We start from the raw sequence: 27,134 nt of genomic DNA, 5'->3' as shown, positions 1-27,134 counted from the left end.
ATCGATAGTGTTATCTCTAAATTTGCCCATATTAAATCCAGAAAAGTTTATTTGAAACAGTTTTGTTTTATTTAATACCCTTAACTTGAAAATCTTAAGCAAACCAAGGTCTAGAATTTGCTACAGGCCCCGCACTGGCTTAATCCGGCACTGCGTCCACCCCTAGTTCCTTTCTTCTTGTCCGACCATTCAGTGTTTTTACTAAAGTAATATAATTTTCTTCACATGAGACATTTACGTGCCCTGTAAGCTACTGTATAAACCTACCGCATAACAAGAAAAAAATATTGCTAGAAAAAAGCGAACCGTATATAGCATTATTCACAGATCAGTACACAAAGTTGACATGGCCCGTGTTATCTTTTTAAATAAAATCAAACTGAATAATTTAGAGAGCAAGCTTTTATTAAAAAAAGACGTTAAAAGTGAGGTTATAAAATAAGTTACGCCTGGCCGAATCACGTTCCCGACTGCTGTCTGACTTTGTCAGAAACCACACCCATCGGTAAGCTACTCATACATGCATAAGTTAATATGTTGATCCGCGCCTATCAGATGTATTTAGTGTATGAAGGTGCCCCTTGTACGAATCTACCCCGCTTCCCCCTACTGAATTATTACAATTTCTGGGCATTGAACTAGCCAGTAATTAAATAAAGAAAGCCGGCATTTGCTTAAGTGAACATACAACCTCCTTTAAAACCTAGTTAACAATACAACTGTAGAACTAAGATATTTTTAAAATAAACGATATAACCAAAAAAGTATGTAGTTATGGTAAGAAAGTTTGCGGGAAAACTTTCTTTTACTCGGGTCTTCTTTCAAGAAATTAGGAAATATTACAAAGTTTTGGGAGTTACGCAAAACTTCGCCGCGGAACTTGTAATTGTGTGTGGTGATCGTTTCGAAACTTCTTTTACACGCGAAACTGAATTTATTTCAACAGAGTTTGTAGGTATGAAGGGCGCTCTTAAAATAGTGATAAAAATACAGCATTGAAATTTTAGCTATTAATATTTTCCTTACCGAATACTTCAACCATCTCAGTAACCATTAAAAACAAATTAGACAAAAGTAAGAGGTAACTTTGTGTTTTTTTTTTTGTATCGAGAAATTAATATTGTATTGTGTTTTTAATAAGAGTCAACCATTAAATTATACTAAAGAATCAATACATATTTATTGTTTGTAATTAATTCCTACATCACATACTTAGATCAAATCAAATCTAAAATGATTGATTTTGGTTATATGTAATTAAGTGATAAAAATAAAAACACAATATACATATACAAATTCTTATTAATCTATTTATACATTTCAAATAATAGAGGCGGTTACATAAAATAAATAGTCTTCACACGATTTAAATAGTCGAATGTGATGTACAAAACTTTTAAACATTTCTAGGATAATACTGTACATGGAGTTACAAATTAAAAACTACGTGCGTTTCACCTAAGTATATTTATCAAGTCTGGAAACACTTCTAAACATTTTAATAAAATATTTTTAGTATAAATGGAATAGGTAGCTAGGTTTAGATTTGAATAAACGAAAATATCGCGCATCACCAAACCCTTGAAATATTAATTGTGAAACATTTCCGTTATGGTTTCTTGCACGTCAATTAAGTTTTAGACGCGATAGTTTCCCTTAACTTTTTAACAATCAAATAACTGCTTTATGGAGACCGTTCAAGTATTATTATAGGGGGAGGGGGTCTTTGATTATCTTATTTGGTGATTAAGTCAACAGTCAACAGTCAACAGTCAATTATTAACTTTTTTACACATATTACACATTGTCTATGATTGAAAACTAAATGCATTTTCGAGGATTCCTACAAAGAATTAATAAAATTATGTACTATTATTTTTGACAGTTTTGCTTACTTTTGCTGAGAAGAGGAAGTGGGGGGGGGATAAATTTTAGTAAATCTGCTTACGTAATACTTGAACGGCCCCATGCTGTTAATATAAGAGTTTTCACAAAAAATCTACTAAACACTTGCAACTTTATGACAGATGTTTTGGCGCGCATATCAACGCCGCCATCTTGTGTAAGTAATACCAGAAAACGCTCATTACAAGAAAGTCTGTATACAATAAACATGTAGAACAAAACAGTATACGCTTATTTTATATATTGCACTATATGGAGTCAGCCTTGTGTAAAAATAAAAAAGTAGAAAAATGAGTAAACTACTTAAAATATATTGTGTCTAAATTATTAGTAAAGTCGTGATTTTCTTAAATACTTATTAAATAAAACGTATTGGTTAGTTAGTTTAGGGTTAACATTTAGATAACGTAAAACCACAGAATTCTTGATTATCTTTCATTATAATCTGTGCAATTGGCAACTATAAACAAATTGTCAAGTCTAAATTTGGTGTTCAAACATATAACACCTTATGAATGAACGAGTAATGATTGATTTTGAAATTAAGTAATATCATGATCAAAGTACTAAAGAACTTTTTATTCCACAATCAAGCAAAGTTGAAGTTGAAACTCATTGCGTAAGTATACTTTTACATTGCTAAACTTTTACTTGACTAATTAAATTTGATCAACTTTTACGTTTTATTGTAAAAACCGCATAAGTTTTTAAATATATATATTAACGTTTAATTATCGTTGGTATTCCGAAATGCAATACGTCATTGTACCTATTAGAAAAATTGTGCTTCAATACAAAAATCGCAAGAGCTCGTTGCTTTAAAATCTTAGTGTCAACGAACCTACAAGAAAAAAAAATCGAATAAGTTTGTTTGGAAAAACTATTATAAATATGGTATATGGTGCTTCAGTTATATTTTTACCGGTCTAACTTTTATTTATTACAAATTATATTATTAATCAGTGCAGAAAAACTAGAAAAATTGAAAAATTCTAAAAAAGAATCTATTTTATATTACAAGCATTTATAAAAATACTGGCTTTTATTGTTAATAAGTCAGGTCAAATGTCTATTTTATTCAAGGAAATAATAATAAACAAATCATAAGTGAAGCAACTGTGACTTTTCAAATATATTAGGGACCGCCAAATACTAATTTTAAGGAACATCAAAAGAAATACTTTCATTATTCACGCTAAATGACATTCATTTTTAATTAGTAGATTTTATAATCATCACTTATAATAATAGCTGAACATTACGCTTAATTTATCTACGAATTATTTGTTCAATGCGGTTTAACCGAAATCAGATTTATAGCCGAGTTTTTAAGTTAAAACGACAAGATGTCACACCGTATAAAAAAGGTATATAAAAATTGAACTAAGCAAGGTATATTGTATACAGGGTATATAATTAATACTAACTACATAGGTACTAAGCTTAAAATGGCACATACGAGCTTCCGAACCCTCCTTTCGCTAACCGATATCGTACGTCCAAAGTTGTCAAAATAAAAGGCCGCGCCCTGAGAAATTACAACGCATCTATTAACAGAACATATAGCAGAAATAACCTATTATAGAAACAAGTTTGTCAGCTCGTTCGTTCAGTAGTCACAGACATAATGATTAAACGACACACAAAATATTAAAAATTATCGTTAATCGATCGATTAAATAAATTTTTATAAGTTGTTAAGACAGAGAATGTGCGAAGTTTTTATTTTGACAACCTGGTCACTGGTTAAGCCCACAGCAAATGAACCTGATATGAAATGATCCTATAAATACTTTGTGCTTCAAAATGAATATACACTTTACAAGTAACAGTTAGCGGAGCAACGTTGTACGAAAATTATAACTAGTCACTTGAACAATTTCTCACTTTATCTAATTCTACTGAGTATTAGGCATATCATTTATGGATTTTTATATTTCTCTAGAAAGCCTAGGAACTAAATTGTTACTATTTTCTATTTGTAATTATTCTATTTTTTTATTACTCATTTATATAGTTACATTGTCGTCATTTTGATTGTGATACTTTGCGTTTATGGTATAATTTATACATCACATTGATTAATACCTATTTAAATATTGAGTAAAAATGCTGTGTATTACACCTTGTAATTTACAAGGTGTGATAGTAAACATATTCTATAATAATCTATATACAGAATATACTGGGAAATTATTCAAAGTGACTGTCAACTGTCAAGTCTATATAGTTTGCTAGTGTCACACAGTCATCCAGTTAAATGTCAGTTATCAAATTTTGAATCAAAACAAAATAACTAACGCTGTTTATCACAAAAATACTATAAACTCCAAATATACTAGAATTCAAGACTATTACGATAAATTATCCTGAGTCGATCACCTCGTGAATTCTTATGGTCATTAAAGTTTTAGTGGGCTTTTTAACTGATTTCGTAAACACTGTATTTTCTTTGAGTTTTCGCGGTATGTAGAATCCGGCATCAATGTTAAAATTTCTAGCGTAATTGACAAACTATACAATACTAACATTAACAAATAGTGGACCATACATTTAATAGGAGTTATGCCCTCAAATCTAATTTGGTAAAGAAGAACTTCTGAAATCATCCGATACGATATATATATGTTAAATATTTAATCAACGGCGTATTTCTTTATTAGATTAAAACAACATACGTAAAAACAGCAAAAGCTCGTTGTTCGTTGTCACTATTTGTATAACTGAGCAAATGAGACAACTTTGTAATTAGAGAATCTCCAAAATACAATTGAATGATTTCGCTGTAAAACCAATTTCAGTCTTTATAAATTAGTATTAAAAGATTTATCTTTAAATATCTATGATATCGGATGTAAATTCAAGTTCTTATTTACCAGATACGCTACTCTTAATAAATCGACACAAAGAATCCTTCATCAATATACCCTTAAAACTATACACAGGCAGGTTAAGCCTAAACAGCCTGTACATTTCATAGCCTTTAAATTTGATATAATACCGAAAAATCCAATAGAAAATCGGAAATATTTGATTAGACATTAACCGCACTAAATAACTTTCCATATACCAATTACACCAATGAAGCATTCATAAACATTTATCCTTATGGAATATTTATAATTCTTAATTTTATATTTGATTGATCAACCTCGTATAGGACAAGTAAAAAAGCTTATAAACCTCTCAGCTAAGTTACTCCAGTGAGTATTTAGTTTAATAATTGTTAGAAGCAGCTTTTGAAATGGTCTCGACAAAGTTGAGATTACAGAAACTGTACTGAAATATGACAGTTATACAAAGAGGTCGGTGTGAACTGGATGATATCTCCCTCGCACTTTGAGGCCAAATTAATTTGAAGCAAAGTACATCTATATTCATTTGTTTGAACCTTATCCCGAAATGTTACTGGCCTCAATGGAAGTTCAAAGAGAAGAAAGCTACTTAAGTCGTTTTCGAAAGGGCAAATTTTGAGCAGCTCTTAAATTTGATTTAATCAGACATGACACACCGCATCAACCACCGATGAACCAATGTTAGTACAAATCCAAGCCAATACGCAAAATACTGAATCTGAGAAGCCTCAATACACATCCTAAATAAATTAATACTTTAGCACCAACATAATCTGGAGACCAACATCGGTTCAAACTTCAAATATTTGAGCGTCGCGTTGAAAACGTAAAACCTAATCTTATCCAACGTTTGGTCAAATAATACTTCGCTGGATCGCACAACGCGCTGAGTATTCAATGTACAATACCGTCCACTCGTGACCACCACCTGTCGAAGAACATCCTTGTGAGTGGCTGAATATAACTTTTTACTAATTTCATATATTTTGAAATCTTTATCTAAGAGAAAAGTCACATGATAATAAACAATATACACTAAAACATACCCGGTTCAGCTATTACGATCGTGCAAGCCGGGCGTATACGCAGCCAGCGCGCAATAGCACGCCAGCAACGCGCTCGGCGGTAAGGGCGAGGACGTAGACGTATAGGTGTGATGGTGTACGCATCGTGCGTGCGCTTGAAGCGCACACGCACAGTATAGATCGGCAGACGAGCAAGGGGTCGCGTGTTCTGCCCCCGGTTCGTGTATATTTGGATTCCGAGCGCCGCCACCGGCTGCACTCAGAGCGCAAAAGCTTAACGCCCGCCAACCCCCGAACCTATGAGAAACAAACGTTTGAAAACCTGTCATGTAATCGGCAGACATTGTCTAGTATAAACCGTGTATACTTAAGTGTTAATAACATTTTATACTGAGAAAAAAAGGTATACATTATTCTGGAAAGCACCAAAACTTTTTTAATTTTCAAATACGCCTAAATAATTTTCAGGGTAGTAAATTTATATAAAAAATGAATTTTATAGGCAATACTCACTTGTCAACAACAATAACGGGCCCATTCTTATACTCCATCTGGCATCCGGCAACGAATTCAATCAACCCGAAGGAATCCTTGTAAGGCGCTATCAACCTATCCAACGCTCCCTCCCTTTCGCTCCCGCTCGTCTCTCTCACTCCGCGCACGTGTTCGTTATCGTCCGGGGCGTTAACACTGTAGTCCGTCGTATCCCCGCTTAACCAACCACAACACTTAATAAACTTCACACTTAGTTGATAATCGTCCTGCAACGAGTGCACACTAACGTTAGTCACTTCTATCACTCTGTCCGATGGCACGTGACTGGTGTTTTCCGTTCTTTCGAAGTAGTAAAGCGGCCTGTGGAGTTCCATCTCCTCCTGCACCGTGAGGGAAGGCTGAATCGGAGGAGGAGGAGGGGCTTCGTCGGGCGGAGAGCCGGCTCTCGCCCCCCATTCGGGAAACTTGAACTTCGTCGGGGAGCTCAACTTGAAGTTCTTTAGGGACATTTTGGAAGGGCTGCGAGGGGATTTAGGGCCGTTTTTCTTTTCCGCTAATGACGAGAACAGATCTCCATTGGCTATCGACTTTCTTGCGGATAGATCTCTGCTTCCGTTGAGCGAGTCGAGGCGTAATTCGGCTCTGTCGTAGCGGTGTTCTCCATCTTGTATCGGTGAATTCTCCGGGATTAATCGTTCGTCGTCGGCGCATTCCGACCCTTCTTGCCTCCGGTATCCATTGATCTCCGGTTCCGACGGCGTTTCTGCCTTTTTCTCTGTTCGTCGATGCGCCACATACGTCTCCTTGGACACAAAACTGGCTCGGAAGTTAGCAATGAACAATTCTCGATCATCTTCAGTTGGCCAAAATACTTCGCAGTCCTGTAAAGAATACGAAAACAAAGTCATCAGAGCTTATGCATAAAAAATATGAAATTAGTAAAAAGCAGAAATCAACTTTTATGGTTGTCCTTACCGAGGAATTTTCATCCGGCAGCATCAACACCAGCTGCCCGGTGTGGTCCCACAGAAGCCGCCAGAGCTCTCCGCCGAGCCCGGGATGTTGGGCGACTGCGTACTCCCGCATGCGTCGTCTGCCGCAAACCCACGACGCATTCACGTAGTCACTGCCTGTAGATGAGGATTTTTAAATAAATTCATATTTTACGCTCGTTTAATATTTTCTGTTTATTTAGTTACAACTTTATTTTTTTTTAATGTTTGTTTACTATTAACGTTTACACAACGCAAAAAAAAAATGCAAAGAAACCACAACAATGAATAATATATGCAAGTTATTTAACAAATAAAATCTACACACATGTTAATTTTATTTTTAATGAGGTGAAAATGCGCTTGCGCAGTCCCGCGCCATGGATGTCGAAATTGACGCGGGTGGGTCTACTCTCAAAGCCTTCTGCTACTCAGATGGGTAGCGAGACCCCACCTACTAAAAATACCTCAGCCCTTCACACTCCCTCGGGGTTCGCCGGGCATTCTACCCAAAGATGTTAAGGGCCTTAACATTCCTTGCATTTAGGTGTCATGTTTATTCAAACAATTTTCCTGGTTTTGTGTTTACAATATACTAATATGAATTCGTAGTAAATTAAAAAAAAAAATATACCTTCAACCCCAGGTTTGGGCACGAGCATAACTCTAGCCGAATCCGAAGGAAGAAAGCCACCGGGTCTATTCTTCTCAGCGTTGTGAGCTGCGCGTGCGCATACACTTGGTTCCACACAAGATCGGGTTATAAGCTGGAAAGACAATCAGAAAAATTTAATAATTGGCAGATTTAATCAATTTTTTCAAACATATAGATGTTTAAATATTCTCAATCAATTTCAAATATTATTATATTTTGTCTATTTGATGCGCTTATTTGTTTAATTTTTCGTATATAATATTGTTTATCTATGTAATCTGTTTTGGCTTTTTGTACTGTCTAAGTGTTTGTTTAGTAATATTATGTATGTTAGCTGTAAGATTACTTATAATTAAATAAATAAATAATATGTATCTTAATTTTAGGATAAGAACCTGATACTGTTTCTCCAACAAATTGACAGGAGGTGGGCCTCGGTACGTCGGTTGCCGGTTTGATAACGACCGCATTCGTTCCAACAGTGCATAGTTTTCCACTCGATTCGCCCTAGAATAAGAATACATTTTTCTTATATTATCTGCATATCTATAAAGATATAAAACACTGAAATTGACTTTTTGACTAACCTCCTAATTTCCTCTTTCTCTTCGTCACTCATACTATTGTAAGCCGCCATTTTCTTACTATACGTGTCCGTGGATCGCGGAGCCAAGTCGTACACTCCCTCGCTCTCGTCCCCGTTCACCAGCACCTCCTTCTCCTGGCCATCTGACGATTTACTCGGCTCGCTGATTTCGTCAGTTTTCAAAGACATTTCGCTGCCATTCTCTAGAATTTCTGTCTTATTTTCACTATTCGATTTGACGCTGGTGACGTCGTTTTCGACGGTCAAATCGTGAACGCTCTTGGTTTTAGTAGAATTTAGATCCATGACCGCCAGTTCCTCGTCCGATATGGGTTCCAGGAGTTTGATGAGATATTCCCTGGCTTTCGAGAATTCGACTTCGGTGTCGCCGGACCGGACGTACTCCAGGAGCGCGTCGTGTACGAATACGTACTGCTCTTCCGTTTGTACGAGATGGTTTCGTTGTGTGCGTGCGCGGCAGAGGAAGCCCAGCGGGGACAGAGTTCCCGTTAGCTTCAATTGGTTCAATTGTGCGTCTATCACTATGTACGTGCCCGTTCGGCCCACGCCCGCGCTGTGAAAATAGAATTCAAAAACATAAAGAAATACTCTAAGGGAGTCATTTTTAGTCCATGAACTTCTAAAAACTGTATTTCACATTTAGCTGATTTCAAATTGTTTATATCATAGGAGTTCAGTGGCAGTGGGGTTTCACACAATCTGTCACCAGTATTATGTTTAAGGCTCAAGTAGGGCTCACCTGCAATGGACTAGCACCGTGTGCGGATCTGCGGCGGCCTTAACAAATGGCAAAACGGCCAGCGGGTGTCTGGGCGTACCGTGGTCTGGCCACACCGTGTAATGGTACTGCACTATGTGTCTCTGTCTGTCCGGACTGTCTTCCGTTCCCGGCTCGGTCACCTGTTATACGAAGACATTTTGAGAAGTTCATACTTTTGTTATTTATCCATCTAAGTAATAATAATCATAATATCTTACCACGGGCGTTGCTCGTAAATGCCGTATAGTATACGCTGCGCGTACGTCCTCATACAGGAGCGTAACGTGCACTCCTCCAAACTCTGCTGAACTTCCCCGACCCCCGGATGGCCAGTACATATCGCATTTTCGCTGTTAAGAAATTTTAATTTATTTTACGACAGTTAAAAATAATATATTTTTTTATGAATAATATTTATATTGATGATGAATGAATCTTAATTATAAAGTACACCACTGACCCTGCCCCTCTCTACGAGATTCGTAATCATAACCAGAGTTCTGACTTTGTGCTGCCATATCATCCTCCAAAAGGCATCCAGAGTGGCCGGAGTCGGCCCTTGAGTGGCGATGTAGCGCCGCTTCCAGACGACCCACTCCAGCTTTATTTGTCGTATCGCGCCATCTGTTGGTGGTTTTAGGATTTTTATATATTTTTTTGTATAATAATTTCAATGTGTGGCACGTTTTAATACTCTCATTGAAACTCAAACTTTACTTAGTGTGTATACTGAGTTATAAAAAAAAATTGTTTTTTATTTACAATCTCACATTTGTAAATTCATCTAGTTTTTTCCGTAATAACTGACATATTTGAATTGTCAGAGACAAACGTTTTACACACTGTTTGCTAGTTTAGAAGCTGAAGTAATATTATGTCAAAGATAATAAAAGTATTTATATACATTTCCAATAAACGAAAATTTTTTATATACATATGTAAAGCATCCACAATTTTATAATTGAATAATTATAAGGTCTATTTATATACTCACTAATATTAACAAAAACATCATCCAGTTGTTCTTCGTCATCGCTGGTCTCCGAGTCAGAGTCCCTTTGATCGTCAGACTCCACAATGCCCGAGAACTCAATATTTAGGAAGGCAGACTCGATTCCCTCAGCCAGGTTCGGTGGTGGTTTTGACGCTTTTACTGATGGTTGTCTGAAATTAAATATCCATTACGCATAAGTATACTTATAATACTAGTTTTATAGAGTACTCGCTAAATTTTCTAATACTTCAATAAATAATAACTTGTCACTTACTACAGTCAAACGTAAAATTACATAAGTTTTGGCAGATTAAGACAAGAAAAATTTATTTAATTTATGTCATAAACGTAGAATTGATGAATTGATGTTTCAATAATATTATTTAATCTTGTCACGCTGAGAATATAAGTAGTACCTGGTAGGTCTATTCCGCCTCTCCAGACGTCGTTCGATCCGCCTTATTGTGTCTTCGTCCAATTGAGGCAATATCCCATCGATGAAGTTGGCGTTGACGTAATCGCAAACAGCTCCGCGACCTGCGCCCACGCACCCCGCCGCCCCACAACGCCCGCCGGCCGACACGCATACGCGCGAATGGTCGTCTGAAAGAGATGCACGTTTTTAATGAGGGTAGAAAGAGAGGGAGGTATAATGTTAAAAACGGCATTCTTTATAAATTGGTTTACTGAGGGTATTTAAAAATAATATAAAAATTATATTATATTAAAAACTATATATTTTTGGATACTCACAGGCTGTGATGTTCAAATATCTATTTTTGAGTCTGTTTTCTGGTCTGTAGCTGTGATGACTAGTGTGGCCTAAAGCCGCGGATTTAGCTACCACGATCTCATACTCTTTACTGAAAATACAAAAAATGGTTCTTGAACATTGTATTTCGATATGTTATTTTTTTTTTAATTTCATAATGCCTTGTGTCTTCTTTTTTTCTATAAAACAGGGGGCAAACGGACAGAAGGCTCATCTAATTTTAAGTGAAAATGCGACTCATGGACACAAACACTGGCTCGCAAGTGCGTTGCCGATCTTTTAAAGAATTGGTACGCTCTTTTGTTGAAGGACCCTAACTCATATCCAGGTGATAGGAATGGAATATACTTCGTTAACCCATCAGATCAAGGAAAACGAAAACACGTTCTATTCTACTTTCATATCATTTGTACATAGACAGAAATAAATATACCACACTTTAAACATTCAATTAACGTTCACGAATGCGTACATACTTTCACACGCGTATACGCACCTAAACCCGATATCTCCATCGGCATGTAACGAGGCCACATGACTGGGAAAATGCTGTGCACGTACTAAGGGACAATGTGCGCCCGCCATTCGAGGCGGACGTCCGCATACGCTCTCTGCCGTGATCCCGGTGCCCGTATTGTTCCCTGTTGGAGGGGACGAACGGGATACTGAAAAATACATATATAGGTAAGAATTATATCAAATAAAATAAATAGTGTTAAAAAACCATCACTCAAAGTTTTCATTCATCAAGTTTTATAATTAGTATTAAAATTAATAACACACAAATACTGAAATAACTAGCAATTTCATAAGTGCATTTTATATAATTATTTTAAGAACTTACCTTTTTTATAAAGGCATTTTTGTTTAATTTTGAGTTCGTGTGGAACCTAACCCTTGAGTTTTACATGTAAACACACGAAAAAATATGTCTCGAGTTAGGTCGTCTCGATGTTCTGTATGTAGTATCATGGTTACGATTTTTTTTTTAAGTTACAGTTGTAAGAATACTTTCCCCTGGTGTTCTTTTGAATTCGATAAAATGGTAACCAATTTCCTTCGATTTCCGTACATAGGCAATAAAAACGCAGGTCTTTTACACGAACAATTACCGGTCTTATATATAAAAGGGCTACATTAGGTATGGAAAAATAAAGAAGCATAAGAACTAAACATTCCATAAGTATTAAATCCTATAGCCAAAGTCTATACATACCTGGTTTCTTATAAGTATTGAGTGGGGCCCGAGCTGCCCTTTCGCCCCCTTCCTCCAAGTAATTGTAAGCAGCACTTATGCATTTGCTGAGACGAGTTCTGCATCTGATACAAAGTATCATACCTTAGTTTAACGTTATTCAGATTCAGATTATTAATTAATAATTTGGAGTATGGGACAAATGAATACTCGTCGGTTCCCTTTTATCGGAAACTAGTCAAAGTAAAACAGTTTTACCTCCAATAAAGCACGCCAGCAGTACCGGCAGCTAACACTGTCATGAGGGCGGCTGCGAGTAGTGCCACGGACGCATTAGCCCCGCGCATAGCCTTTCCCACCTCGGGAGACATGGCTTCAGAATGGGCAGTACACCACTCACTCGATACTTGCTATAAAATAAGAATCAATTTTATTATTTCTATAATGTTATGCTAAATAAAATAAGAAAAATGTGTATAATATTAATCTTGTAGTTTAACCATAATCCGTTAGACCCCAGTTCTATTTACAATTATATTTATAAACATTATAAACAGGACTGATAAGACCTTAAAACAATAAGGTAAAATAATACTGTTTACATTAATTTTACCTCTGGCGGTGATTCAGTGCCATTGATGAAAGTGTCCGGACGCGCGACTGACAGCGTCACCGCGTAGATCTTCACTTCGTACTGTGTTACGTTCCATAGCTGCACATTCTGCAAAATGGAAGTATTGATTGTATTGTGGTTACTTAATGAAAAATATCTATGTGATCGCTTATTCAACCATATTTTATCGTCGGTAGATATTTAAATTGTTTAATTGATCTGACCTAGCCCTTTCGTTTAGCTAACGACTTCACGGTACACAGCCTTTCCGTGGTATGTCCATCTCAAGTGATAAAATCTATAATTGGGCAACGAGTAATATGTTTTTCAAGAACAATCATTAGAATTTGCACCACGGCAACAAAAGTAAATTCACGACTACTTTGTTATTAATTTGTTTTTGTCAGTTGAGTTTACCTTACAAAATCACATCTATTATTCAGTTTAAAGTCTTTGAACCGTCGACTCTTTCAATCCGGTAAAAAGCGTGTCAACTCGTCATCAAATTACCATAAAAGTTTTTCCTTAATGTAGACATTTCACGGAGCATTGAACATGTAAATTGACGGCAAACTGTCTAATCCGATTACACGAGTAAGTATGCTTTATCTTTCTTAGGGTGGAACTACGCGTGCTACAATTCATTTTATAGTTTTGTCTGTACGCTCCCCTATTCACAATAAGAGAACGTAAAAAGTATAGTTAAAATATAGTTAAAAAGTATAGGAAAACATAGTTTTAGAATATCAGTAAATATCCATAGCGCTAAATCACCTCTCATACAAACACTCAATTTTACACCATCACACAACACAGCCGAATTAGGAATTACTTAGTTAAATGTATTTTTATTGTTTTTTCCTTTTGTAAATCTTTAGCATTTCGTGATCAGTTTAAGAATCTTTACACCAATTTGGCATAAGTTAGCGCGTATAGGGAAAAATATATCAGTATAAGTAGGCTTTACATGAATGTTAGTTTCCCTTGTCTCAGTGCACTAAAGCTAATATTTTTCTAATATGACATTGTTTTACTTAGATGGGTCTAAGTAAAAAAAATGTCATATTACGTTTACTTTGTCGATTAGTAGTTTTATTAATCATTAATTCATTATTCCCTATTTACATTTCTCATATCATTATGTGCTCTTGTAATTTCTGGATTTTGATACTAAGTGTAAGTCAAATATATTCTCTCGTACATATTTTGTGAAGACAAAGTAGACACTGATACTCACAACACTGATCGTGGTCTCAATATCATCCTTGTTGGTGGGTAACTTGAGTCTCGTGCGAGGCTGTTGCTCGGGTAACTTCCTGAGGGTCACCACATACAGATCCAGGGAGTTATTGTACTCCAGGGGTTGACGCCATTGGAGGTAAAGTATGCCTGGGTAAACAGTTATAGATATCAAAACTACAAAATTTTTGAAAATGTTTTTCTTAGACTAACAATTATTTGCTGTTTTAAAAATGATATATGAGTTTACTTTTACATGTTCTGAATACAGGATTCGGGAGTGTTACCGATTCTATATTTTTATTTTGAAACATTATTATATATGTCGTGGGCTTATCGTTAGATTGGCCAGATCGAGATATGCCCGGGCACTTCTTGAAACGCCGGCACATCATGATTCGGCCGGGCATATCGCGATGCGCCAAGTAAAAGGTTGGGCAGATCGACGAGAATAACGTATTTGTCGATATTCCGAGCTAACAACACGGCGGATCGTGAAATAGTTGCATTTCGCGCCGATAGTGGCGCTGTCTTCGCGCGCTCGGCTTTGTTTACGCGAGCGGAAGATGGCGGCGTTACAAACAAGTGAATGTGGTGTTGATATTATCAAAATGAACAGTGAAAACGAAACAAAAAGTGCATTTAAAGAACAATATTACCATCAGTTACTTGATTTCTATGAGGGACATAAAGATTCTTCGCACAATGTAAAAAAACCATGGACTTCTCAACGTATTTTAGAGGTTAGTATTTAGTTGATAAACAAGTGTTTATTTTTGCATAATAATGTGTAGGTGATGCGTTTCTCTCATGTCATTATGTATTAAAATTCTTAGATTGATTAAGTAACTAATGTTTGTACGCTAAAGTTCCATTTTATTTTTTAGGTTATTGAACAAATAAAAAGAAGTAGGGTGACCATGCAGCGGGTCTCTTCGGACTATTATTGGAGTGCAAAATATGATGTCATGGAAACTTCTGACAAAGATTACTTAATTTTCAAAAGAAAAACTGCCGATGATCCTACAGTGCGCATAGTCGCCGTAGATGAATATTTTGATATATTAACAGAAGTTCACAAAGCTGTTGGGCATGGTGGCAGAGAAAAAATGATATATAGTATTAAAAACAAATTTCACATACCGAAAAAAGCTATAGAAATATACATTAAATTGTGTGCAGTGTGTGAAATGAAACGTTCCATGCCAAAAAAAGGTATAGTGACAAAACCAATTATATCACCAGATTTCAACTCACGAGGTCAGGTAGACCTTATTGATTTACAATCAGCTCCGGACGGGGAATACAAGTGGTTAATGAATTATCAGGACCATGCTACCAAGTTTCTACACTTGAGGCCATTGAAATCTAAGAGGGCTGTGGAGGTGGCGTTTGAACTATTTAAAATATTTTTGGAGTTTGGTGCACCATTAATTTTACAATCTGATAATGGGAAAGAGTTTACAGCTCATGTCATTGAAGAACTTGTGCAGTTGTGGCCAGAATGCAAGATCGTTCATGGAGGCCCTAGACGTCCTCAAACGCAAGGAAGCGTCGAACGTAGCAACCAAGACGTAGAAAACATGTTGCGTTGTTGGATGAAAGATAATGATTCTGCTAATTGGTCTGTGGGTTGCTACTTCGTACAGTATTATAAAAATTCATCTTTTCATCGTATAATTGGTAGATCACCCTATCGTGCCTTGTTCGGTTCTGACCCCAAAACATTACTGAAAGGTACTAATATCCCGGACAGTGTTATTTCATCTATTCAAACTGAAAAGAAGAATACTACGACAACCTCGATGGAGATAATCTTGCCTGAAGGGACAAATGTTGATGGCTTAAGTAGTAAAGCACTAACGCTTGATGATGAGATGGTTTCGGCCAAAGTGAATATTTCTGAAGCATTAAGTGTACAGGATGCCCCAACATGTATAAATGCGGCACCGGCGCCTGCCAATATCGCAGACAGTGTTATTTCATCTATTGAAACTGAAAAGAAGAATATTACGACAACCTCGATGGAGATAATCTTGCCTGAAGGGACAAATGTTGATGGCTTAAGTAGTAAAGCACTAACGCTTGATGTTGAGATGGTTTCGGCCGAAATAAATGTTCCTAAAGCATTAAGTGTACAGAACGTCCTAACAAGTGTAAATTCGGCAACGGCGCTTGCCAATCAAGATCTGAAAATAGAAAATATTGAAACCGCCGAACAAAAACTTGAAGCAACTAATTGTTCACCCAGAAATGATACGTCCTGTATAGAAGATTTAGCTTTGCAAACTGTTAACAGAGCTTCTACTAGCAAAGATGTTTTTGTCGTTTCAATTCAAGGGGTTTCAGCCAGTAGCGACACGTCACTAACGACTAAGAAAGCCGACTGCAATACGCAGATTTGTTTGGTTTGTACCAAAGAAACAACTGGAGCTCATAGTTGTAGATCGTGCTTTAAACCAGTTCACGTTATATGTGGTCTCACTGACGGTGAAGAAGGTTACGGGTCTCAGATTTTATGTTTCATATGCAAAAGAGAACAAGACATTGCAAAAGAAAGAGCACAAACTCTTAAAGGTACCAAACGGGCTGCAGAAAAAATGATTGACCAAACAGTCAAAAAGCTTCCGTTATTAGAAGTTGGTAATAGCGTCTTGATAAATGTTCCAAAATTTGATCGTTGGCCACTTGATACCAAGAACATCGCAGGTAAAATTGTTGACATTAGGAATGATGTATTTAAAATTGGTACTACTTCTGGAACAATAAAAAACTGGTTCCCGAGACAAGAATTACAAATTTCAGCCAAAGATTATAATGGAGACATTTCTGAATCATTTATAACATTGCGTCATGCAGTCACATGTCAGTCCATGTTTGGAGGTCAAGGTTTCCAGAAATGCTCCTGCAGGCCTGCCAGAAATCAATGTCACACCAAAAGGTGTGCATGTTATAAGAATAATGTTCTCTGCACTTCAAAATGTCATCAAAGTATATCATGCATCAACAAATGATAGATATCTCAAAAAATATTTGACTTTCCTTTAATATTCAATACAAAGTTTATTTTCAACTGATTAAGTCTGTTGTTAGTCTGATTGAGGAACATTTTTTAAGTAGGTACCTATTTAATGTTTATAAACATTTTTTAATTTAATTTCTCTTTCTGCATGGCGGTTGTCGGGTTGTATTACCTATTTCTAAAGATTTTTTAGGTATTTAAATGTTACGAACGTTTGGTTTGTTATCTTATTTTATTACCAAAGGGCTGTGATTGAATGTGCCATTTTTAGAATTTTTTGACGATGTTATTAATGTTTGTCATATTTAATAACAAATAATAGGTAACTATTCTTTGAAAAACTATTTGACGTTCCTATTAATATAAGTTTGTTTTCAACTGATTAATGAGTCTGATTATTTAGTTACACTTTATTATTTAAATAACTCATTTTTAATGTTATTCATTATTTTTTAACATTTTCATTTAATTCTAGCTGTTGCTCGTACGTGCCGTTTTCTACGTGATGGCTGTGTTAACATTTTATTAAACCTTACTGTTTATTTACATATTTTATTTGCCTCAAATAGGCGTTTTGTTATTTTCTCTCCAAAGAACTGTGATTCTATGTGCCACATTTGGAATTTTAAAAAATAATGTTAAGTTAGAGCTTCATAACAATAATTATTTTCAATTTTAATAAACATTTTAATTCTTAACTTTATTTTTATTTGCTAAAACCTTGGACACCCTACATAATCGATATGCCTAAAGTATCTCTGGCCAAATCGCCAAACGTTAAGTGTTGAACGATATGCCCTGTGTTGGATGGCCAGATCATGATGTGCCGGAGTATCACGTTCTGCCTGGGCATATCTCGATCTGGCCAATCTAACGATAAGCCCACGACATATATATGTATATCAATCATATTATCATAGTTGCCATTACTTGGGAGTGAAATTGGTCAGCAATCTAATTAAACGCATTAATATTCTGTATGTAAACATTATTTTTATAATTTGAAAGTATTTATCTAACTAAGCGTCACAAATAAATAGTATAAATAATAAAAACACTTAATTTATATCACAATAACACAAAACAGGAGAAAAATAAATAAATGAAGGCAAAAGATGTGGGCTTTCTTATTGCTAAAAGCTGTTTCTTCCAGACTAATTAATTCAAAAGAAAACTGTAATACAGGTTGCGTCGTTTGATAAATAGTAAATACTTACCATTTGGTAAATCACACGTAAGATTTAGTATAATGGGCGCTGAGGGTGGATTCACATCAGATAGGACATACAGCGGAGTCGACTGGGGACCCAAGCGTTGAAGGAGATCTTGAGACTTGACTCCAGTCAGTTGGAAGTTGTAGAACGCACGGACCCATATCTTGTATGGAGTGAAGGCCTCTGGAGAAAAAACTTACATTCAGATTCCTATCTTCACATAAGGAATTATATTAATTAAGTTTTTTAAAGTTATAGTAATCAAAATACAAATCTCGTCTGTGTGCATAATATCACTATTTAAATTGACAGACTCCTGTTTGATTCGACATGCAAAACCTGATTCTTGACACTAATAAAACCTTGTATGAATACTATAATTGTAACAGAGGCTTCTGAAACTCTCACGCCTCCAATTAGTTTTATTACTTGCCCATACAACATCATAAATTACTTACTCAAATTCTTCAATCGAAACCCAACAACTTTAGTGGGAACACCGGACGTATTCAACAGCGTAAGATTCTTCGTCGCATTTAAATAATCCTCCATACCAAGATCGCTTCTAAACACATTCCGTCGTTTAATCTCGTCCGACGTCGGAACACCAGCTACGAATATTGAATCGCTGGACCCTTTCCGAATAGCGACACCTTCTTCGTAATACAGGACGTACGCTATTTGAGTTATATCAATTTTAGCCGGAGGTGACTTCTTGACAACTTCGATTGGTAATTCAAAAGCTTGGTGAGTTTCAACCTCAATTTTCTCATGAGTTACGTTATCCTGCCTTCGTTTTCTGTGTCTGTGTGATCTTATGTCTCTCTTATTTCTATAGTCGTCTGATGCGAAGTCATCGTTGTATTTGAGCCTGTCGTTGTTGTATAGTGTGTACGCATAGTCTTTGAGTTTTTCTGGTTGCGGCTCTTCTATTGGGGCATCGGCCTGAGTTCTGGGTATGACTTGCAACTCGTCGTGTTTTGTGGTTCGATCTACGGTGGAATCCAAAATGTGTACTGTGTATTCGGATGGCGGGGCCCATGACAGATGTATTTCGTCTGATATAACTCTATTCGCTGTGAGGTTTTGCGGAGCGGACGGAACTGAAAATAAATAAAAGGGTTAAAAAATGTCTCTTCATTTCTAAAAGTTCTAATCCCTAAGTTATTAAAAATGGCTGAATATTATCTTCTCCGGAGTAAAACCATTTAAAAAATCGTAGGAGGATCTCGCTAGAAAGGCAAGTATAATAATAAATAAGATATAATAAATTGTTATAATAAAAATTAACTAATTAACTTTCACTTGAAAAATACTAGAAATTATCGTAAAACGAAGTATCGTAAAAAACACGTAACTTCTATTACGTTATAATTATATTTAAAAAAATCGAAGTGGTTATTGAACTTGAGCCAACCGTTACAATATTGAACAAAACTTGTTGGGGCCGGATACAAAAAAGCTTAATAAGATGGAAATCTACACATATAAAATTAACTGTACATACAATATTAAAGTTGTATAAAAACTATTTTAACGGCTCTCAAAATTTAAAAATCTTTGAACCTATATAATCCCTGCAAACGGAATAATAATATGTGGTTTTTCCCTAAGTTACTCCATCAATAACTGTTTTCGATGCGATAAGGGCAAACACCATTTATAATAAGGGCTCCTAATTAGTTCATACGTACCGTTGCTTGCTTTATTCTGATAAACCAGTTATTTTAAATTTATCAGCTCATACAATTGTTAATCAGACTGTCGATATTAGTTACATAGTAGTATTATCAAGTTCCGTTACGTATTTCGTTTCTATGTGCCGTTATTACTTTGCCATTAGCCAATATCCTACATGACTATTTTAACTATATATAATAATATTAACAATCTATTTCCAAGAATATGGTACAAAAATGTTATTGTGGTACAATCTAATGTTCGCATATACATATGTGTGCAATTATGTGTGGCAGATTTAATTTATAATAAAACATTTTAACGTACAAAAAATATTGTGACTAAAAAGAAATTTACAGGATACTTTTGTTCTTTTTACTATTTACTATACTATACTATAGCACCTAAAACTAAATATTAGTGACTAAATCAGCGAAATTAAATAACTACTATTATTACAAGAAGAATTCACTGCAATCTGTCTAATCAAAGGAAACTGAAATAAAAAACGTACAATGGGCATAGATTGCCCAACATTATTACCTACGGAAGTTATTTTGTACAAGGAAGTGGATTTCTAATTGCCTATCTAAAAGTCCAAGCTAAAATTTCAAATGCGAAAGTGACTATGATCCACAACTATTCTGAGGATACGAGTTAACAGATAATAATATTAAAATCACAATTTTCCCTTGAAATATACATTACTACAACCGACCGGCCGCCGACCCGTCAACAGGAATTGCTGGAAAGACGGCTCCAAGTGCCCGATTCTCTAGTTTCGGGGGCCAAGGTTCACTTTGGGTCGCTTCGCCAGTGAACTGAGTAAGTAGTATACATAACTACATATATTTACTATTAATTTATCTAACTATTTCAAGGACCTTTTTCGTTAAGCTCTCCTACGATCTTGATCTATATATATCTAATAACTAAACGATATTGACAAAATCTTTTGAAACGGTGTACTTTCTAAATGGTCCAATTGTCATCAGAGTATTGAAGGTGAAATTCAGGAGCAATTGACTCCTCAAAGTACGAAAGAACAATTAGGTAAAGTCAAAAGCTATATCTGTATATTAGAACCTTGTAAATATATCTTTACCGAACTATAGCACTGCTATAACCAGGTCAGGCAGAAGAATATATTAATTTTAATCTACAATCAAGATATAAATACAATACGAGCTCCCTGAATCTCAAGAAACTCTCAACATTTTCTTTCAAGCAAAAACCTCAACCCGTTTATGTCGTTGACCTATTATTCTGCTTTTGTTAGTTTTTATTTTATAGATTTTGTAACCCTACATCTAGTTTGCTTACAAAATCACCTTCTTGTAAGAATATATTGGATAATAATATATTTTATATAACAATTGATTATCGTAAATGATTCATAAACGCAGAAACAATTTTGACAAGCGCAACATCTAGTAATGTTGAAGTTTTGTTTGTCACATTGAGCGCGTGAATGGAAGATGATGGCCTCCGTATTTAATGTTTTAAAAAAATCAGTAGCGCTACAACCTTTTTAGGTCTGGGCCTCAGATTTCTGTATCTGTTTCATTTGTCAATCTAATAAGCAAATAGCCTGCTGGGTGACACACGCTTGGTTCTAAGGCAAGCCGGTTTTCTCATGATGTTTTCCTTCACCGTTCGAGCGTATGTTAAATGCGCACATAGAAAGAATATCCATTAGTGCACAGTCGAACCTACAACCTCAGGGATGAGAGTCGCACGCTGAAGCCATAAGAACCACACGTATTTAAAGTTAAAAATGTTCGAATGGCTACTCAGTTATACAATTCAATTCTTTTCATGCCAAACACTCTTTTAATCATAATAAAAGTCACACCTTTTAATATCTAATATTAATGGACGATATGTTGCATTCAGCTACAATTGAGAAAAATGGAGCATTTCGTTTTTATAGCTGAAAAAAGACAGCTAAGTTTCAATAGAAAAAAATACACAGCAAAAACTGTAACAAAGGTGAAAAACGAAAATCCATAAAGCTCACTATTGATGCTCTATCAATTACGAGGTAAAATCCTTCTTAATACCAAATACAGAAAGCTGCGAATCCCTTGAGCTCATCGCATATGGCTATTGTATGTAGCACCACTGTAGTGTACTCGCTCTTGACAGTAATCAAAGTGAATGGCGACGCGTCAACTGCGCTAAATTGAGATTGGCCACAGAGTGTTGCATGTACTCTATTTCTATTATAGAAATGACTCTCATTACGAAACGCTTGTGTTACTTGTACAACAGAAGCTCTAATATATAGATTGCTAAAAGGACTAGTAGTGCAGTACCGTCGCTTATTTATCGAATTAATTATAAAAATAAATGTACTACTGTGTCTATTTAATCAATGTCAACGTTGGAATTTACATGAACGCCTATGGCTTCACTTGTATATAAAATCATGCAAATGAGCAAAATCTGAATTTAATTTACTTAAAATCGATCATAACATCCTCGTACCTAACAACGTATCCTTTATATATATGTGAGATAATTTAACAATATTCACAGTTTCTCAACTACAAATATTCTAAGCTGTGACCATACAGTGAATCACTGATGGATCTGACCTTAGCGAGTGCACCCTCATAGTCTTGACACTTTTATGTCTATTTAAATTGTATTATTCTGGACTTGCTCCCACGTATCATACGTGTTTAAGTTCTTTGAATAGTACCTAATTTATCTCGATTTAATTTAATCAAAGTTACGTCACAAACAAATTTTTAAAATGTACTAAATTGTTAAAATACATTCGAATTACGCTTTTATAAACACTGAATCAGAAATGCATTTTTCGAATGCCTCTAAAAATCTATCGTGTTTACGCGCTTTAGTTTCTTACGCTTTCGCACAATTTAGACCACTTTTCTTTTTTATTTATACTAAAAAGAACGAACCTCAGGTGTTTCTTTTTATTTTAACTCTTGCGCAGTCAACGGCACGACCATACAAATGAATCTTCATTCTCCTCTAGACGATATTTGGAACTGATTATGTCGCAGACCAAGTGTTTCCTCCTTTGTGTTTCCGAAATCGCGAGCGTAACTACTTTACCAGTACTATAATTACCATATTCGTGGTAATTCCGTTAAAAAAGCTAAATGAACTTATTTGTGACGTAACATATGTAGGTTACGGTCGTAATTACTAGCAGTAAACGAGCGTGTAAAATAATACGATACGAAACTACAATAGTTAACTGGTACTCGTTCGCAAAACTTTTAATGAGAATCATGAATGCGTGCTGGATAAGTCAGTTATAACAATATTGTGAAGCTCAGTAGTTTATCTACGTTTTACTTTACTGGTGACTCGTTCTGACATCACACGTATAATAGAAAAAATACTTTATGTGATTTGAAGACAACGTTACAAATAAATTCTCTAGAGATTGCCATCTAAATAATAAGAGTCTCCTCGTGTATTTGACTATTTTTGAAATTGTTTTAATATTGTTTTTTTTAGCACTTTTATAAGCTTTTACTTTTATTTCTGCTCTCAAACATCACACATGTAACAGGCAGGACAATCAGATACCTACTGATGAAAAGATGTTTTAGAAAGGATATGTTGTTATCCTTAAGGGATAAGAAGTAGTTTATATTTCTAAAGGTCAACCAACAGTATAACTGTACTTTAATTGTTTAATTCGTCTAACAATGTTTTTACGTACCTAAATTACTCTATTCATTTTCAGTCCTACCATTTAAAGAGATCGCTATAGATATTCGTAACGACACGGACAGGAACTAAGGACTGACCTCACAATTGATGGTGACAGCTACGAGGGAATGCTTACGGTACAAACAATTATGCTCAACTAATTTACGTGAATTTGTAGTTGAACATTCTCTGTAACTTAATATTTTAATTGCTACAGCACGTTGTCTTTGTGAGTTGGTGCGCTCGAATTCTAATATGTATTATGATGAAGTCTATTAAGATATATAGAATTGATTCAGAACAACTCATTTTTATTACTTAAAATAAATTTGAATATCGGGTGTTTGAATACCCATTTTTACTATAATTATTACCTTACCGTCCAAAATTTACGTCGTACATTTTAGTTACATTCAAGCAAGTGTCGGAAAAAATAAAATATAGTTCAATGTTGGCTTCTTATAAGTGGAATAAAACGTTTTTGGCTCAGTAATTTTCACGAACTAACCGACGAAAATTGGATCTAGCTTGATTGGTATTGAGCGCGAATCTTCGCCGACTTGGCACGACACATTTGCTTCAAAACCAGGTCGCGGATTAATTGCCTATGAAAAAGTCATCTGGTCCAGTGGCACTACACTACATCCCTTGGTCACCTGGTCTCATTTACTTATCTGTTTCAATTTGATTTTTGTCTTAAACCTGATGGTTTCCGCCAGCCTCATCTAGTAGACAAATAATGCCCAAGCAAATTGTAAAACGATTAAGAAGAATTTATAGGTACATGTATTCCCGTCGGCTGTCTAAATAAATGAAACAAAAAGGTGATTGACTATAAAACAGTCACTATTAAAAGCGCATTTAGCCGAATCATGAATCAAATAATATATAAATAATACAAGTGCAATAGATTTGTTTAGCTGCGTCAAAGCCTGGCTCTGGTGTTGTTAAATGATTAGGATTTATTCAAATTCCTATTGCAAAAAAATAAAACTTCTTCACCGAGGCACACACGGCTCTGCGTTCTAGCAGTTTATTGGAAGACTTGAAAACAGCGGCAGGAATATACGAATGAATAAGAAGTTTATTTATTCCTCAAAAATATTCTCGAGGCGGGCTTTTGAGCGGCGTAATTAAAAAATGTTTCCGAATCTACAAGTGTTTAATATTTTATTTCGGTAAGGTGGATTACAGACGAATATACGCTTGTTAAAGAATTCTACTAGATATTTAGTGTTGTTATATGTACTTTTGTTTTGCCTGTTTTCTTCATAGGCATGAAATGTTGTTTGTGTTTATCTAAAAAAAGTATTCTATTTAAATAACGACATTCGATATTTTTATCAGTGTAATATTAGAGTAAAAATAAATAAATCCATGATAAAAAACAAGGCATTAAATGAGAGTATTCTATTGTTCCAACATTGTGTTTAAATACTTTGAATAAAACCCTCATCATTATTGTATCAACAGCCTAATATGCAATATGGCTTTTTCCATTAAAAGGTTCAAGAGATGCAATTGCAACTATAATGGGGTTTCTAGGTTATAATCGTGCAATCTTAATTTGTCGGCCTATATTTTTCTATTCAAACGACTCTCAAAGAAAAATAAAAATGTTTGTGAAAAGCCTCCGTTAACAATGAAAACATTTTGTTTTTTATCTAATTAGCCTTTTCATTGCATGAAATAAGTGAAATGGAGCATTTTTCTGTATTTATATTATGGCTGTGTTTATGCTTACACTAAACTTAATATTTCTGTTCTGTATTTGGACTGCTAGGATTCACTGCACTGCACATATTTTAGATAAACCAATTATTTTTATCGGTATTTGAAGCCAATAACTTTTAAAGAACTGCGTAACTATTAGTCTTATGCTTTAGAGTAGTCTTATTTCATTAATCTCTAGTCTTTCTACTCTGGAAAATATGACCAGGCTATGGTCCATCCAGACCATGGTGGTGTATGGTTGGATATGACTTCATGTGTGTGGTAATATTAATTTTTTCCACTGTTATTCACCATGTCTACTGCTGATAGAGGCTAAACATTTGTTTTTTATTTATATTATCACTATGAATCATTGCTTCACAATGTCATGAGGAGCAAGGTGTTGTGGTTGTAAGAAGAGGAATGTGATTTTACAATCAAATAATTATTTTTTTCATTCTTAAATATTGTACATTAAGTTTACCTATCCATTACCTAGTAAACCACACTGGTAGACATAAATAAAACAACTACATATCTTGAAATTTAGTCATTAGAAGATCAAGGTCAAGATTTAAAGCAATTAACTGATGTCTCACAGCCAGCTTAATATACAACATACTAAGATAATTTAACAATGTTTTCTTTTATATGAAAATTAAGTTAATAACAAGGTTTTTTTATACATAGTATGTACTACTAAACAAATAATATTTTAATTTTAATCTATTATTTTATGAATTTACTGCATAATACTATTACTAAGCAAATTTAAAACACACATTCATTTATAATTGGATAAATGATATTTAATTTGAACTGAAGTTGTTTGCAATAATTGTAAATAACTAGGCTGCAGTAGGCCACTTTTGAAATGTTCTGGAAGGCGTCTTCAACTGGAAACATGCATAGAGTGCTGGTTCCAGTACATAGATATTAAATTATGAATGTGAGATGGTAATAACACCCTTATGTGTCAGAAAAAGTAAAATATTCTGAGAAACATGATCTTACAAAACCTTCAATAACGTCGGTGATAGTTTTTATCTAAGCGAAATCCTAGCCCTAGATTTAATTAAAGACTATTTTCTTATAAGAAAATTTACAACAAAAATATGCAAATAAAGACATAATTAATTAATTAAACAATTGTAACAAATCGTAGAATTAAAACTAATCCGTATTATACGTTTGTACGTACTATAATATATTTGCCGCTTTTAATAGGATTTCGAGGGAGATATCGGAATCGTCCAAAGGATAGGCGTTACATCCTGTGAGTCATAACGTTTAAAATTTAAATTTATATTACAACACTAACTTCTAAATATAAATATTGCCACTTACCGTAAATCTCCAATATTTCGTTGTTAATACCAGCATTATCACAATGAACGCACAAAATAAATACAATAAAAATGGCTCCTAACGTGTACTGAAAATACATCTTTGTATCACAAAATAACGGTGTCCACCCGTAGAAAACGTCTAATTATTGTTCGTACGCCACATTTTCACTACAATATTTCATGCAGGCAGTTTTAATCTCGTCAACAAGTCATTTATTTCCACTAAATTGTTTCCATCAAAATGCCATCGAACTAGGACCCCGCCGTCTGTCATTCATCTTGTCAATAAACAACAGATGTTGCCTGAAGATCAAAATTTAACATTTAACTGTAATGTTGCATGTTACCAAAAT

General features: G+C 34.9%; 1 protein-coding gene across 2 annotated transcripts; it reads right to left on the bottom strand.

Moving 5' to 3' along the window:
- Positions 1 to 1,284: 1,284 nt before the first annotated feature.
- On the bottom strand, positions 1,285 to 27,060 carry LOC125059416. Of its 2 annotated transcripts, none has more exons than XM_047663833.1 (21): positions 26,780 to 27,060; positions 18,802 to 19,446; positions 18,347 to 18,526; positions 14,106 to 14,257; positions 12,869 to 12,976; positions 12,514 to 12,665; positions 12,277 to 12,380; positions 11,557 to 11,725; positions 11,042 to 11,151; positions 10,705 to 10,891; positions 10,289 to 10,458; positions 9,755 to 9,918; positions 9,513 to 9,644; positions 9,274 to 9,434; positions 8,515 to 9,087; positions 8,323 to 8,434; positions 7,907 to 8,039; positions 7,256 to 7,410; positions 6,299 to 7,161; positions 5,807 to 6,082; positions 1,285 to 5,688 (listed from the first exon to the last, which is right to left on the bottom strand). In XM_047663833.1, the coding sequence occupies exons 1-20, from the start codon at positions 26,877 to 26,879 to the stop codon at positions 5,812 to 5,814; spliced, it is 4,641 nt and encodes a 1,546-aa protein (XP_047519789.1). In that variant the 5' UTR covers positions 26,880 to 27,060; the 3' UTR covers positions 1,285 to 5,688; positions 5,807 to 5,811. The 2 variants fall into 2 exon arrangements, with proteins under 2 accessions (XP_047519789.1, XP_047519790.1); XM_047663834.1 differs by having other exon boundaries at positions 12,277 to 12,374.
- Between the last annotated feature and the right edge of the window lie 74 nt (positions 27,061 to 27,134).

This window comes from Pieris napi, chromosome 19, assembly GCF_905475465.1.
Source record: "Pieris napi chromosome 19, ilPieNapi1.2, whole genome shotgun sequence".
NCBI classification, from domain to species: Eukaryota; Metazoa; Arthropoda; class Insecta; order Lepidoptera; family Pieridae; genus Pieris; species Pieris napi.
This window is presented reverse-complemented; position numbering and strand designations above follow the sequence as displayed.

What these genes read in the sequence shown, in the direction of transcription:
- LOC125059416 (XM_047663833.1), bottom strand. Translation starts at nt 26,879, where the DNA reads ATGTATTTTCAGTACACGTTAGGAGCCATTTTTATTGTATTTATTTTG. An exon ending in GCTGGCGTGCTTTATTGGAG is followed by an intron (nt 12,381 to 12,513) that starts GTAAAACTGTTT and finishes ACTTTGTATCAG; the next exon opens with ATGCAGAACTCGTCTCAGCA. An exon ending in ACGGTGCTAGTCCATTGCAG is followed by an intron (nt 9,088 to 9,273) that starts GTGAGCCCTACT and finishes CTATTTTCACAG; the next exon opens with CGCGGGCGTGGGCCGAACGG.